Source organism: Gobio gobio, assembly GCF_949357685.1.
Source record: "Gobio gobio genome assembly, chromosome: 20".
Taxonomy (NCBI): Eukaryota; Metazoa; Chordata; class Actinopteri; order Cypriniformes; family Gobionidae; genus Gobio; species Gobio gobio.
In genome coordinates this window covers 22,788,922-22,805,405 of record NC_137113.1, presented here as the reverse complement: position 1 = coordinate 22,805,405, position 16,484 = coordinate 22,788,922, and the positions used below count along the sequence as shown (strand labels likewise).

General features: G+C 35.6%; 1 protein-coding gene across 37 annotated transcripts in view; it reads left to right on the top strand.

Moving 5' to 3' along the window:
* Positions 1-16,484, top strand: part of svila (supervillin a) — a 95,404-nt gene that overhangs the window by 19,762 nt on the left and 59,158 nt on the right. For 27 of the 37 annotated variants that reach the window (XR_013818647.1, XR_013818648.1, XR_013818649.1 and 24 more), the window contains exons 1-3: positions 9,578-9,932; positions 13,606-13,666; positions 14,153-14,238. Coding sequence is in view for 27 of the 37 variants with exons in the window: in XM_079845810.1 (XP_079701936.1) it covers positions 9,878-9,932; positions 13,606-13,666; positions 14,153-14,238 (202 nt within the window). In the remaining 10 variants the exon portion in view is untranslated. Of the gene's footprint in view, positions 1-2,498; positions 2,706-9,576; positions 9,933-13,605; positions 13,667-14,152; positions 14,239-16,484 lie in introns of those variants that run through there. The other 10 variants (XM_079845829.1, XM_079845826.1, XM_079845828.1 and 7 more) reach the window with 3 other exon arrangements.

Genomic DNA, 16,484 nt, shown 5'->3' with positions numbered 1-16,484 from the left:
CGTCAGTGAGGATAAAGTTGTGTGTGATAGGGATTTGCCCATTTGTAAGAATGCTTTTTTGTGTTGGAGTTTGTTAACTCATAATTGTTTTTGCTCCCCTATGAATATGCATTGTCACCACTGATCTATATAAATTAATTTATGACCTCTTCATAAATACACAAACACACTATTTGTCTAAATGAGGACATACACATGGCGTTCAAAAGTTTTTGATCTGTAAGACTTTTAATGTTTTTAGAAGTCTCTCATGTTCACCAAGGCTGCATTTATTTTATTAAAAATACAAAAAAGACCTGTAATATTGTGAAGTATTATTAAAATGTAAAATAACTGTTTTCTATTTGAATATATTCTAAAATGTAATTTATTTCTGTGATGCAAAGTTGAATTTTCAGCATCATTACTCCAGTCTTCAGTACCACATGATCCTTCAGAAATCATTCTAATATGATGATTTGCTGCTCAAGAAACATTTATTATTATTATCAATGTTTAAAACAGTTGTGTAATTTTTTTTTCTTCAGGATTCTGTGATGGATAGAAAGTTCAAAAGAACAGCATTTTATTTTAAATAGAATCTTTTGTAACATTATAAATGTATTTACGGTCACTTTTGATTTAATGTAATTTAATGTATCCTTGCTGAATGAATGTATTAATTTCTTTAAGTTATTTCCCCCAAAAAATTAAATATATAAATTCTTACTGACCCAGAAGCTTATTATTTCAAATAAATACTGTTCTTTTGAACTTTTTATTCATCTAAGAATCTTAAAAACAAATGTTTTACACAACTGATTTCAGCATTGATAATAATCATAAATGTTTCTTGAGCAGCAAATCAGCATAGAATGATTTCTGAAGGATCATGTGACACTGAAGACTGATGCTAAAAATTCAGCTTTGGATCACAGAAATAAATAACATTTTAAAGTATATTTAAATAGAAAACGGTTATTTAATTTTTTTTGTTGTATTTTTAATATAAAAAAAACAGCCTTGGTGAGCATAAGAGACTTCTTCTAAAAACATTAAAAATCATACCGATCAAAAATTTTGAATGGCAGTGTACTGTTTATTTTTATAGTTTATATTGTTTTTATTAAATTTTTTTTTTTTTTTATAAAAATGTTACAAAAAAGGATATTCTGAACAATTATGTCTCCAAGGGGAAGTTTTGTTCTACAGACAGTTCAAGTATTTGCTGGAGAGGCTGTTGACCAATTCAGTCAAAGGTTACTGATGACTTGTTTACTTGACCTATAAGTGAGGACAATAAGGAAAAAGAAAAGAAAAATATTAGTGAATTTGCATGCGAGTGTGAGGGTTTAAGAAGGGGCACTAGGTGGAGCTCTGGATTCTTTCTGGAACTCAGTACAGGTGAGGATCTCGGCCATATTCATTGTTTTTCTCTGTGTTATTTGTGTGATATTTCTCTCTCACGCACACTCATTTGCTATCCCCTGTTACTCCTCACTCTTACAGAATGCAGTAATCTTAAACAGACATGATCTGTTTTATCTCACGCTGACACCTAGACTCTGTCCTGCACACTGTCATCATGATAACTCCCCAGATCCCTCTCTCGGATTAGTGTACATCGAACATTAGTTCTGTTTAGAGAGGAAACAACTTGGACACCTTCCTTTCACAATGTGTTACACATTTGCTTTGATCTAAGAGACAGCGAAATAAAAACCTTTTTCTTTTTTCTTTTCCATTCTTGTGATTTAGGCCTACTGTAAAGTATATCGGCCAGGAAAATTAATCACACAATAATTGGCCACTTAACTACAAACAGCAGTTTATCTTTTCACTTTGTCAGTTCCAAATTCCACTCACCGCTTTGTCAGTACAATTTTTGAGTGAATGTTCAAATTAAAATAGCTTATTTTATTCAATAAGTATTTGATAGTGTTCAAATGTTAGTTTGGGTTCAGAAATATTTTTTTTTTTATTATTATTTTTTTTTATTCATTTAATATTCAGCAAGGAGCATTAAAGTATATTAATAAAGACAAAGAAGACATTTATAATAGACAATAAAGACATTTGTAATGTACCAAATTCCAAAAGCTGTTCTTTTGCACTTTCTATTCATTAAAGAATTCTTTAAAAAAAAAATGTATCAAGCTTTCCACAAAAAATATTAAGCAGGGATACAAGGTTTTATCCTGCTTAAGCGTTTCAGAATTCTTTGTGTTTTATTAGTGAGATCTGCATTCATGCATTAGCTGACTCACACACCACATCAGTTTGTCAAACTTCACTTTGTCCTTGAGCTTTCATGTCACATGATCACGTTTCCACTACTCTCCTCAGTCTCAGCCTGCTATGGCATGGCTGTGCTGGGAAAGCACCGTGCTATATTTGAATACCTCTGATGTCTGTCTTGACATGGATCTTTAGTTGCCTCACAGTACTCCTGTACAGGGGGTGTGACTGACAGTGAAGGGGAGCTTGTGTGCGTGTGTGTGTGTGTGTGTGTGTATGCCAGTACCACATGGCCTTCTGCTGTCCTCCCTTATTCCTGTTGGTTGTTCGCTCTCTGACCTTCTCCAGAGCTGATACATCTCTCCTGTAGAGCAGCGAATGCATCTATCTTGAGTTTTACTCCGTATTTAACCCTTTCACGTTTGATACTCTGTGACTTTAGTCCACTTTTTTCAAGTGAGGTGCATCTGAAAACTGTTACTGCTATAGTAAGTAGTTTGGACTTTTTTTTTCATTCTCATATTTAACTCAGTGTGTGTTCTTTGACGTTTTTGAGTCTTAGAATGGTGAAATATGAAAGCATGAGATTTTAATGAATTGTGTCCTCTAGTGTGTGTACGTTTTAATGAACCAACCCAGTATCCGGTTTCTCTTTACTGTATGTAAAGTGGGTCAGTATCAGTGCAGAGTGCAGAGAGACTGAGCAGTGTCCATTAAGACTGAGTGATCTTTGATATGAGACGGACACAGAAACACAGCAGCAAGTGCTTATAGACCGCTGAACTGAGTGGACTTGAATCCTAAAGGATGGGCCTATTTGTTACCTCCCATTCAGTGATTCATTCCTGCATTTCATTCTAGGCAAATCATTTGTATTTTGGACTGTGTGAAGTTGCTATAAATGCTTTTTAAACATCAGAGTGGGTAGGTCAATACTGTATTTAGCTTGTTCCACTGGGTGTCATTGCACATCTCATCTGAAAAATGTAGGTTAAGTCTGAAAGCTGAGAAATTTAGATAGAGATGGGAAGCCATTAGGGCACATACGAGTCCAATCTTATTCTTCGCTGCCCATTGTGTGTGCAATTTGGCAGTTGGTGGAAAGAAAAAGAAACCGTGTCTGATGAAGTACATTTATTTACAAATTCCAACTTATTCATTTATACAAAGGAATACATGTAGATTAATTTGTACAAAGGAATACATGTAGATAAAATTAGCTTAAAGCTCACTTGAATGTCCTTTAGATCACTAGACATGTTGTGCCTTTCATTGCTTTTGTACATAAATAACACTACTTGTGAATCATTGACCTTAGATTTCAGATGGAGCCATATTGTTTTTCTGACCAGTGACCACTTTCTGTTGTGCATCCTTTAATGGTGTGTGTGTGCGGGCAGTAGGCCTAAATAACGATGCCTCATGCTTTTCAGCTGTTCAGTGACCCCACCTGCTCTCTCTCCATCACTTCTCTGACCAAAATAGACCCACACAAATGGCAGATACACATTGCAAACAATATTTTCTTGACATGAGGTCAGAAGAGGAAATTAGGCTTTTAAGCTTACTCATATGCAGTCAGAAGTGATTAGGACGTGAAAACACATTTTGTACTAAGCTTTTAAGCTATGTAAATATCTTATTTCTACACCGCAATATAATTTTCCATTGGTTGAGTATTTGTGTCTGTAGTCCTTAATAGTAGTGACAGGCTTACGTGTTAGCTGTAAATTAACTGCCTTATGCTAAATATACTCACTCTAGCTTTAGCTAAGCTTAACAGGGTAACAATGACTTATTATCTGGCTTAAGGATAATTTTCTGTGCTTTCTGTCACTGTATAATATAATTCACATGCGTCACAACAGAGTGTTTTGCTCAGAGCATTTCTGAAATGTGTCAAGCTCTTGTGATATCAAAGACTAAAGACATCTGAACACGTTCTTGTATTCAAAAGCCATTGAACGCAACAAACAGAACACAGGAGTCTTGAGATGCTTTTTTAGAATGTTGAACTATTTTTAACTTGAGACGGCGTCTTAAAAAGAATGCTTATTCTCTGATACGCTGAACAGCCAAAGACATCCTTCTGACACGTGTCAGGTAAGATTTAAAAAAATATATATTTTATGCTCTCCAAAGCTGCATTTATATGGTCAAAAATACAGTAAAACAGTATTATTGTTAAATATCATTACAATGTAAAATAATGGTTTTCAATTTATATATTTTGAAATGTAATTTTCCTGTGATGACACAGCTGTATTTTTAGCAGCCATTTCTCCAGTCTTCAGTGTCACACGATCCCTCAATTCAATGTGTCCTTGCTGAATAAAAGTATTCTTTCTCTGACGCCAAACTTTTGAATAATAGTATATTACAGTCAGTGTTGCCACAGTTACTTTGAAAAAGTAATCTGATTACTCCTTTAAAAAGTAACTTTGTTACTTTACAGATTACTTGATTTTAAAAGTAACTAAGTTAGATTACAAGTTACTTTATTAGTTACATTCAGCAGTTGCCGACAACACCACTGCTGCCTCAACATAGAAATGACAACCGTTTTTGCCAACACTCACTTTATTGGAATTGCATTTTTAACAGTAACGTCAACAATGTATCTCCTGACATTTTAAGTTGAAATTTAAAAAAAAAATTCCTGAAAAAACCCCACAAAAAAAACGTTTTTTAAAAAAATTCAATAAAGACTTGACTTTCTTGTCTTTCTTGACTTCACTTAATATAAATACTCTCCCCGAGACGCAAGAAAAAAAGCAAAAAAATATATTTTTACTAAGGAAAATGACTAAAATAGTTACTCACAGTGACTCGGATAAGTTACTTTAATCTGATTACTGGTTTGGAAATAGTAACGCGTTAGATTACTCGTTACTGGAAAAAAGTAGTCCGATTAGAGTAACGCGTTACTAAGTAAAAGTTACTGGCATCACTGATTACAGCACAATACTTTTCTGTATATGAATATTCTATATACTTAAACTTAAATATATATATAAACCAGCTGGTGTTGTTTTTGACACAATTATAGGGCCAATTCAAGATACGGCGCATCAGTATCTGAAGATAAGATTCATTACGGACCAATATGTGTGTGTAATATATATTTTCTGTAAACTAGGTTTGGAAACCATGGATAAACCTGTGGGCTTCATTTAGAATGTGACTTGTTGATGCCCTAGATACTCAGTGAAGGTTATGCACTACACACACACACACACACACACACACACACACACACACACACACACACACACACACACACACACACACACACACACACACACACACACACACACACAAACACACAAACACACACACACAAACAAACTCCTATTGCGTTCAACATAAGGTGCAGCCACATTATTGACACCGCCCAGCCATTCAGACAAAGGAAAGAAAGATGTGGTGACCTATAGTCAGCCACTCAGGAAACACATTCCCTTTTTAGGATAGAGATGTGTATGTGTGTGTGTGTGTGTGTGTGTGTGTGTGTGTGTGTGTGTGCAAGTGGTAATTTTAGGTAAATGTGATGTGGAATGAGTGGACCATTTTCTGACCTCCTACTCCATACTGACCCTAATCAGGTGAACAATGATTGGTTGAAACCAGACTCCATGAGCGTTTACCAGTCACCTCCCAATCTCAGGACGTATATCAAGTATTGTAGAAGTCATACTGGTTAAATAGAGCAGAACGCCGCTATGGGTCATCAGTTCAGTCCTCTGTTACAGAGATTTCATTCTGCTACATCAATTACAGGGCTGAAGGGAAACACTGATTAAATGGGGCAGTGTGATTCCTTTGCAAATTATTCACATTCCACCTAATGATTCAGGTTTCCTAGCATAAACATAAATTGAATCTTGATGTGCTTTAAGATTCCTGCCATTAATCAGTTTTACATAGGCTAGATGTTCATCATTAAGTTTAGCATTGCTTTTTTTCTTCAGTGTCAATTACCTGAAATGGCTTCCATCAAATGAGCTTCTTTGGATCTGTGGTAAAGGTTATTCTAATTTATTACTGAATGTAGCAGGGGAAAATATATATATATTATATAATATATATATATATACTGAACTCTCTTTGTCTTTTTCCGTGCAGTTTGAAAATTAGACTGAGACCAATCTAAAGAGATGCAGTTAATCTTTCTTTGTATAATCCAGTGCAAGATAAATCAGCACCTTGTGACATACATTTATGCAGAATATTTCAGACTTGGCTGGTTTCATTTAGCACATAATTTAGATCTATTAGAAAACCAAAAGTCAGAATAGCTTAAACTTCCTTGCCAGGTTTTGTTTTTCTGGCATGAGACACTCTGAAAGTTGATATGTGGGGAAGTCAAGAGCCAAGCTGAACATGAGTTACAGTATGTTAACTTTGTCAAGAGAGCCCAGAAACAAAACCTCTTAGTCTTTGGTTTAGTTCTCTGATAGTCATATCGGACCCTTTCCATCTTATTAACTCTCAAAATGTTTTTTTTTCTTCTGTCTTTTCCCATATACCATTTCTGAAAGCAGATTTCCTTTAATTTATTATCTGTTTTTATTGTAACTAAGATCATTGTTTATGTGATCCTTGATCCTAAAAAGACCCCAATTAGGGGTGATTTGTCTGCTGGGACGTTTGACATTACGGTAGTTTTTAAAGTTCTACAAACTACAAAAGTCTTGTTTTCTTTTGTTTTTATTTATGACAATTTCTGGTACACAGTAAAAATAAACTAAAATGTGATTTTTAAAATCTGGGTTTAAGCTTAGACCCATTACATGGCTTTTTGGCTTAATTTGTCTCGTAATTCCTCTTTATTTCTGTTTGCTTGAGTTTATTGTCACCATTTACCACTTTAATCTTTATTTACTACTGTAGCGTGCAGATGGTGTTAAACCAAGCCCAATAGTTTGTGCTGTAAATACTGAGCACATGTGCATGCAATGGTGTCATTAGATGGTGGTGTTTTGGATTAAGGGATGATGTCATATTTGTGGTATTTGTCATCTGAGAAAGCAGGCTTGTCTCTGAGGAACCGGTAGATTACATTATGTGTAATGACAAGGCAGTGCACTTGCCCTTTTGAGTCACATGGTGATGTCATCCCTATTCAGCCTGTAGTTAGATCCCGACAAGGACTCAAGTGCTGATTATCTATAGATTTGAGTTCAGTCTCTGGAATGTCTTTGATTTCCTGATCATGGTCCGTAATGAATCTTATCTTCAGATACCGATGCGCCCTATCTTGAACTGGCCCTATGATTGTGTCAAGAACAACACCAGCTGGTTTTTCTGGCCTCTTGAGACACTCATTGACACATTCTTGATTTTTGATGGGTCTTAGTATCGGGCCATCCTTAAAGGGTGTGTGTTTGTGTATGAGGATAAGTATTGCAGTGGAAACATTGCAGTCAGGATAATAGGCCAGAAATAGTGCAGGTCAAATGCCATTCTGTATGTACATGAGTGCTCAAATGCCCTCCTTGCTCGAATGCGCACTGAGGTTAGCTCTCCCCGCTGCTCTGTACTCCCCCCCCCCCCCCCCCCCCCATTCCACACTGGCTCATTCCTCATTCGCTAATGTCTCACCGTCTTCACACTGCCTCCCTGTGATTATTTTGTGTCCTTGTGTCCATTTTTCCCCTTATAGTCCATTTATAACGTTAGTAATTTGTTACTTTCACACAGCAGCAGAATATGGTTGTCATCCCTGATTTAGAGAGTGTGTTGGACACATCTGTAAATACATTTGCCAGCCTCCAAAACTGACCATGTCAATTTAGCCTCAGTTAGTTTTTTGGGATATGTTCATGGTTGTTGTGTCCTGCAGTGGACTGGCCATCCATCCAGGGTGTTTACCTAGCTAAGGAATCAGGATAAACCATTTGGAAATTGGATGGATGTTTTTTTGTCACATATTTGCTGTCACAGATTTTTGAATGAACATCCAGTTTTTGCTACATTGTTTCTCTTTCGCGTCGTGAACTGTTTTGGAATTAAAAAAATATCGAAGAACTTTTAAATATTGCCTGTAATATCATCATTCTCCTCTCTTTTTAAGCTTTAACTACTTAAATTACAAAAGTTTAGATTTATATAAATCTTTGTTGTTTTATAAACTATGGTTCAAAAGTTTGGGGTCCGTACGTTTTTGTTTTTGAAAGAAATGAATACTTTAAATTAAATTAATACAGCAAGGGTGCATTAATTTGATCAAAAGTGACAGTAAGGGCATTTATAATATTACAAAATATATATTTTTTAAATAAATACTTATTTCTTAACTTGAACAAAATGCATCACGATTTCCACAAAAATATTAAGCCGCACAAACATTGATAATAATAAAAAAATCTGTTTCTTGTGCATCAAATGATCATATTAGAATGATTTCTGAAGGTGTCATGTGACACTGACTGAAGGATAATGGCTGCTGAAAATTCAGCCTTGCCATCACACAAGGCAAATTACATTTTAAAAGGCTTTTTAAATAGAAAAGTTATTTAAATTGCAATAATAAATATAAAAATATTCAATCGCAACTTAAGTGTTTTTAGCTCTCTTCCACTCCATTATTTGACCATTATTTTTTTTCTCTCTTTATACTATCATCCAGAAGACTTCAGCAGTCAATGTCTTCCTCATCAATGGGTGACTTTATTACATGAGAATTTCCAAGTTTGGCTGCTAGTATGGATATTTTATCCCATTTGAACCCTGGAGCAGATGCGCACAGAGTCATTCTTTTGAAACCCACCAGTAATCCTGAGAAGAAATTTAAGCAATGAAGGTTTTTTTTCCCGCTACTACAGGGACTAGGATAGTACATATTAAAAATCTAAACCTATTTAACACGCAGCATCATCTGTTGATATTGGGAAAACAGAACGGGAAAGACCTGATGAGTCGATAAATCAAGTGATTTTTCTACTCCACACATCGTCTATTATTTTGTCCCTCCTTTGAGCACTTAGCACAACAATATGACTTGGCAAGTGATGTTCCTCATGGCAGAGATCTTGCTTTTCCACTCTCCTTCTCGAAGTACCACGCATATGTCATTGCTAAGAGATGAGAGGAATTTCTTGTTCCTTTGAGGCACTTATCTTCTCTTACTTTCTCACCCTTTCAGCTGTCCTAAGCACACTCTCACTGTACGCAGCTGCTAGTGCACACAACCGCTACTGTCTGACTAATGTTGTTGTCCTCCATCTCTCTCCCCTTTCTTTATATCTTTATCTCTCCCCCTGCGTCCCCCAGCCTCAGTATTGTTAATCTGATTAGCAGTGAGTAGCATTAGCACCGTAGTTACCTTGCTAGCATTTAGCAGCAGCCGTGCAGACAGCAAGAGGCTCTCCGTCAGCATAGTGTCATAGTGTTGGAGAGATACTGTTCTCCTCCTCCTCTCGCAGCGTTTCTCTCTCTCTCTTTCTCTCCACCTCCCTTCTCTGGCTGTCCTAGGACTGCTGCAGCTAACTCTGCATCACCTTGCAGTTCAGACACTGCTGCTTTTCTGCAGTCCTCTCTATCTCTCCCATTTTCCTCCTCTCTTTGGTCCTTCACTATTCCCCCCCCTCCCCCCTCCCACCTTTCTGGTCACTTTCTTTTCTTATCAGTCGTCTACTCCTTGTTTTATTTTATCAATATGTACCGGAACCCTTGGATCTCCAACTATATCAACCATGTCAAGTTGTGCCAAGGTGAGTAAATGGCTGTTGGGGTGGGACAGGACAGGACGGGCCCACCACATCTCTGTTAATGCTGCTTGGCTTTTAATGGTGCTAGATCCTCCAAGGACAGAAGTATTCAGGACAAACTCTCTGACTAAAAATGAGAACTGAGGCATTTTGAAGCAGAACAAGTGTAGTCTCTTTTGCATACTGTGGTTTAGATATGAATGTTTTCAATATTTGAAATTCTGTAGTTGGGTCTGTTAGTCACTTTAAGAGAGTTTGACTCACAGCATTGCCTTTTAATGGTTTTGTTTTGGACTGTGCACTTGCGCAACAGCACATGCTTTTCCATTTATCCTGTGTGTTCTTAGTTAAATGGTGCATTTTCACATTTATAGCAGGTGTTTGTGTCCAGTTCACTCTGAGACATAGATTTGATGCATCAAATTAATTTGCTTTCATTTTATAGTGGAAGTATTTTAGTCAGTGTTTTGACTGCTTTAAATGTAAATGGATTAATGCGTTAACATATGAATGGGTTTTAGAGATTCCCCATCACCTAATTCACCCTTTCCTGGAGTGTAGACACCAGCTGTCTCCTTTAAGACTCTTAAGATCTCCCTATCTGTCTGTGCATTGCTAAATGACAGTTTTACACTCTTTTGAAGGGTATAGAAGAATGTTCAGCTGGCATTAAAACATAAAACGGCATTAAAAATCAAGTCATGCCATACATATGCACAATGGCACACTTCCTGTGTCCACATTGGCTAATCCTATTCCTCTTGAAGACTAATCCTTTATTAGGTGAGACAAGTGCTTCACTAACACCCGACTGCCATATTTTGGCACTTGTGTTTTCCTATTTAACAGGTTTCATCCTGTAAGTGTGTTTTGTATTCATGACTAGCATGTACTACTTGACTTTCATAGTTTTATCATCACTTGAAGTGATTTGTCGTCAATTACTTTACTTGCTTAATTGTATTTGAGTGTGATTAAATATTAAAATGTATTATAAATGTTTACTACCGTTAAAATTTGGGGTCAGTATGTTTTTTTTTCCTTTTTAAATTATACTTTTTTCAGCAATATTTATATTCACATTTCATCATTTAGCAGATGCTTCGTTTTATCCAGTGTTGAGGAATACAAGCAATTCATCTTAAGATAATACGATAAATTATAGGAATAAATTATATTTAAAATTTAAATAAATAAAAAATACTGTATTTTTGATCAAATAAATGCAGTCTTGGTGAGCATAAGAGGCTTTTTTCAAAAACTTTGAAAATCTTACTGGCCCCAAACTTTTGAATAATATATTATTATTAATAAATATAAAAATATCAATTTTATTATTGATTAAATATTTAAAAACATTGCTTAATGTTTTTTAAATGTGTCTTGATAAACTGTGACAATCATTAGAAGCGAGAGAGCCTTGGGTTTATGATCTTGTCATTTGACCAAACAGGCTTTGACTTGCTTTAACTCCGACTAATGCCAGATATTGATGACTAAACCCTATATTCACGCAAGTTTATCAGTCACCATATTATTAGATACTGACTGTGCTGGGAAACAGGTGTGCAATTATGCTGGAACATAAAATTAACCTAAACAAGTTTCAGAGCTGTGCGATCAGCTTCTATGTAATGCTTGTTGTAGATCGAGAGGTATGTTGGTGTGTCACAGGGCTGTGGAATAACATGCATTCCATTTAAAGTGCTGTAAATGTCACACTTAACTGTGTCTGATTAGCAACTGTACTTTAGAGGGCACAGAGCCAAGGTTTTCTGGATTTCCAATCATGTCTGTTAGCGATGGATGCTCTCAACAAGACCATGCAATGCACATAATGAGTGCTTAGGAAAGTTTTTGTGATCAATCAAGTTTATCTGCATTACGAACTGTCAGTTTGCTTAATGTTTTTGTGTTTTTGTTCCTGCTTCTGGAAAACATTGTCATTAACTTTTCATTTACCCTGTAGTGTTAATTTACTGTGAGGACTTTGGAAAATCTGTCAACGATTTGTTTTTAACGCTGGCATCATTAATCACTTAGTTTGCCTGAATGGCAATGGCTTTGTAGTTGAATTATCCCAGATGCAATAATAAAACATTGGTAACATATGGAACAGGAAGATGTCCTCAGTGCAGGGTACCAAAATAGAGAGACTTCTGTTATTTGTTGCAAATTCACTGTTTTTCAATGTTTCTGTTCTCTCTTTCCATCCCCCTTCAGTTGATGTTGTCTTGTCCGCAGGCCCTGTGACTCTGAAGTTAGAGGAGATTTTTAGGCAATGAGGAATGTTTTTAGCAGATACTCATCCCAGCTGTGAAAACTCACTCTGTACCAAAACAGAGTCCATCAGTTGGCACTCTCATTCACTTTCACCCCTCAAATGGTGTTTGTAGAGAGAAGAGGAGGAAATGACATCTAACCACAGTCCTTATTGTGGATTAACATATTTGAATATTGAATTTGTGGATGTCAAAAAGGGTGTTGGGTCCGTGTGGATGAATGTGTGGTCAGGCTATTGATCTGTGGGTAAAGTGGAAACGCATGTTCTGCTCTTCCAATCCCTCTGTGAGGCTCAGATGTCAGATCTCTATGTGCTTATTCATATGATTCCACACCTGGATAACAACATATGTATTTCATTGCATTACTCAACTGACTGTTGTAAGTTAACAAAACATTATTAAATTCATCCCTTCAGAGTGAATTAATTTTTCTTTCTTTTTTTGAAGGGATGCTTGTATATTGGCACCATATATGTTATTGCTTATTATTATTTTAATTTAATTTAAAAAAATATATAAACTTAAACATTTATTTAATATTCACTTTTAACACTTTTAATTTAATTATTGATTATTTATAATAATAATACAATTTAATTATATTATCCATTTATTTACTGTAAGAATGTAAATAATATAAAATATGTTAGTCAAACGATTAATCGCGATTAATCGCATCCAAAATAATAGTTGGTGTTTCTGTTTACATAATGTATGTGTGTGTACTGTATATAATTATGTAAATTTGAGTACACACACGTATATATTTAAGAAATATTTGTATGTATATGCTGTGTATATATATTTATATCAATTACATTATATATCAATATTTGATCTATAAATGTTTCTTAAATGTACTGTATACATGCATATGTGTGCATTTATATATGCATAATAATTATACACAGTACACACACATATATTATGTAAACACAAACTTTTATTTAGGCTGCGATTAATCACGATTAATCGTTTAACAGCACTAATATAAATGGATAATTATTTTTGGGATAGGGCAGAATTCATTATTACTCTATTGCTACATTCTTTTTATATCCTTAATCCACTCAGGAGGACTGTGTTTTGTGCAGATGAGATGCATGACTTTGTGCATTACATGGTAGTCACTTTGACTAACAAAACTGTTGAAACAGCATTCTGAACATGGGCCCAGGCAGTTGACTCTGTGCACACAGATGTACTATGTGTATACAGAAATAAGTCTGTTCAGCTATGGACACAGCACCATATTGACATCCACGAAATGGATACTATTGTTTTCGTTCCTGCCCTTCACATGGGGCCTTAGAAACATGTTTCGCTGACCACTCCTGTCACCGGCAGGAGTATTCGTAGTCTGAAGGCTATGCTTTCTTTTGTGTGCACAGGCTTCACTGGAGAAACAGCCCCTAAAGTTGGCAATACCAAACTGCAAGGGAGAGCTCTTAGGTAAGATCCCTGTTTTTATGTAATACTAATTTTGTAGAATGTTTATATAACTTGGGTTTTCATTTACTGTGCAAGTTCAATTGATAAAATCCACACCAACAGAATCTCAGTCTTGTATAATGCTTGAACAAATTTAAGAGAACTGTATTGTGTGTACCTGTTGTGTACAGATGTAGTCATGCTTTTTAAAATTGTGTATTCACTTGAACACTGGGATGTTTTAGATAAATGTGTGATATTTATTCTCCCTTTTGCCCTTTTCTTGTATGTTGAGACCTTATTTCCTGTCAGGAAAATATTTACTCTTGCTAAAAAAATTCCAGTTATACAAATACATTTTAGTGAATATATAACATTTCACATTTTCTTTTGGATGGAACTGTTCAGATGCCTTTTTAGGTGCTGCTAAAGCAGGCAATACTGAGGACTCTTGTTCCTGTTACATTATATGCAAAATGTATTGAAAGTTGGTTTCACTCTGCCCAGCTTCCAGAAAGAGTTCTCGTTTGAGGAGAAAGACGAGGGAACCAACAAAGAATTAGATGTCAGTCTGCTGGGAAATACACCCAAGGGTAAGTACAAAATACATCAACACTTCAGGTGTGTGGTTCTTTAATCATTGCTATTATATACCAGTTATGTCAGGAGCTCTGTCACACTTCAAGGCAAGGCAAGTTTATTTATATAGCACATTTCATACACTATGGTAATTCAAAGTGCTTTCCACAGAAAAGGAAATGTAGTAGAGATACAAAGATGATACAGCTATAAAAGGAATTAAAAGAGTAAAAGATGATGCATAGATAAACTTCTCATCTGGTGAAATATTTCAGAATAATTAATGTTTGTCTCTTGTATTTAATGAATATCCGCACTTGCTCTGGGACTTCCTAATACTGGTTGTCTCTTTCTCTGTGCATTTCTCTTGGTGCGCCTAAATAATTTGTCGGACGTCTCAGTCTCAGTCACCTAAAAACGGACTATATCAGTCCATGCTCCGATTAATCACCCACACAATTTTAATTTCTCTTCCAAAAACGTCTTAACAGCGCTGCATTTACTGCATTCAGTTGACTTCTGCACTTTTCTGTGTTACCCTAATGGTCAAGAATCTTAATACAAAGGTTGCTGGTTCAATCCCAAGGAGGATTTGAACATTCAATGATCACTGTGGTTCTTAAGCCCACTTCATTTTAGGATGATATAATCACATGAGACATTTTGTATTCACATTAGATGACAACTGTATGCTAAAATGGCAAGTAACAAAGTCTGTAATACCGGTCATAGTGCCTTAATCAAAGTTTTCACAAGTTTATTCAAGGCTGTATGTTGTTTCACTTTGCATTGTCTTGATGGGTGCTGGACACATGGGTCGGGGGGGATGGGCTCTGATGACCTATATTTGGTCTGCTAGGGACCACCTGTTGTTGGGCAAGTTGTCTTGCTTACTGGCCCTGAAAATGTGTTAGTTGTGTGAAAAGAGAGTGCCAAGATATATAGTAACATTTATGTACTGTAAGTCAGTCCAAAAAATGGTTGAACAGGATTTTGTGGGGCTCTCGCATGATCAGATGGTAAGCTCCAAACGAGATTTTTGCATTAAATAAAATAAAAAAAATCTGTCTTTCAGTATTTATAAATGACGCTAATAGAGTGGTGCAGGGATGACATCAGAAACCGTAAGATTAATTCACCAGTAGTTTCTTTTCAATTTATGAGTAAAATGAAGCCTGTGGTAAACATAACTTGACGATACTTTGACGTTTTGTTTTACAACGCAAACTGCACACACCCTTATCTAGTTATTTATTAGAAACCTACATTTTCAGAAATACACATAACTGTTTCGAAATATGCGTTTTCAGAATGGGTGTGTGTATTTTACGCTTTAGAACAGGGGTGTCAAACTCATTTTGGTCTGGGGGCCGCATACAGCTAAATCTGATTTTAAGAGGGCCAGACCAGTAAACTCGTAACTAACAAAAGTCCACTTTTTTCTTTGTATTAGTGCAAAGAAGAAGTAAATTATAAAAATCTTTATATTAAATTAATTGTCCTTTTACAAAATATATTATGAACAGTATGTGCAATTTCAAAAACACTTTCACTCAGTTTAACATTTATTTTTAAAACATTTAGTCACAGTTTTGTGTAACTTAAAAACACTGTCCTGCATGTTAATATATATCAAATATCAAAATATAGAAATTATTTAATTCCATTTTCCTTTTTTTTTTTTATATATCCATTTTCGATTTCTGGGAAGCAATTCTGAACACATGGATTGACTTCACACACTTAAAATGTTAAGTGGCAGCAGTTTCAAAAAGAAAATCTTTGTAAAATTAGCAAATTTATACAGGTATGTAGCCTATGGTTTTTTTTTTTAAATGTAAACTAATTTACTTTATAAATTTGCCCCTGAAACTTGGCATCTTTTAGCCCGCACAAGTGCATCAATATCAGGCATCATGTCCTGAGTAGCAGCCAATTTTAGAATCTCATTTAAGTGCTTATGTGTGAGCTTTGAGCGCAGCTTCGTTTTATTAATGTTCATTACTGAGAAAACTTGCTCACAAAGGTAAGTAGTCCCAAACATGCACAACATTTTTGCAGCCAGTGCTGTTAATTTAGGATAGCCTGGCAGGAGATACTGATAAAATGTGTCCAAGCCAGCAGAGGCAAATTTGTCCTTCAATTCTACATTACACTGCAATTCAATTATTTCCAGTTGCATGTCAACGGGCACATCAGAAGCTCTGACAGTAAATGGTGAGCGAAAAACTGCGAATTCTGTCTCAAGTTCGCTAAAGAC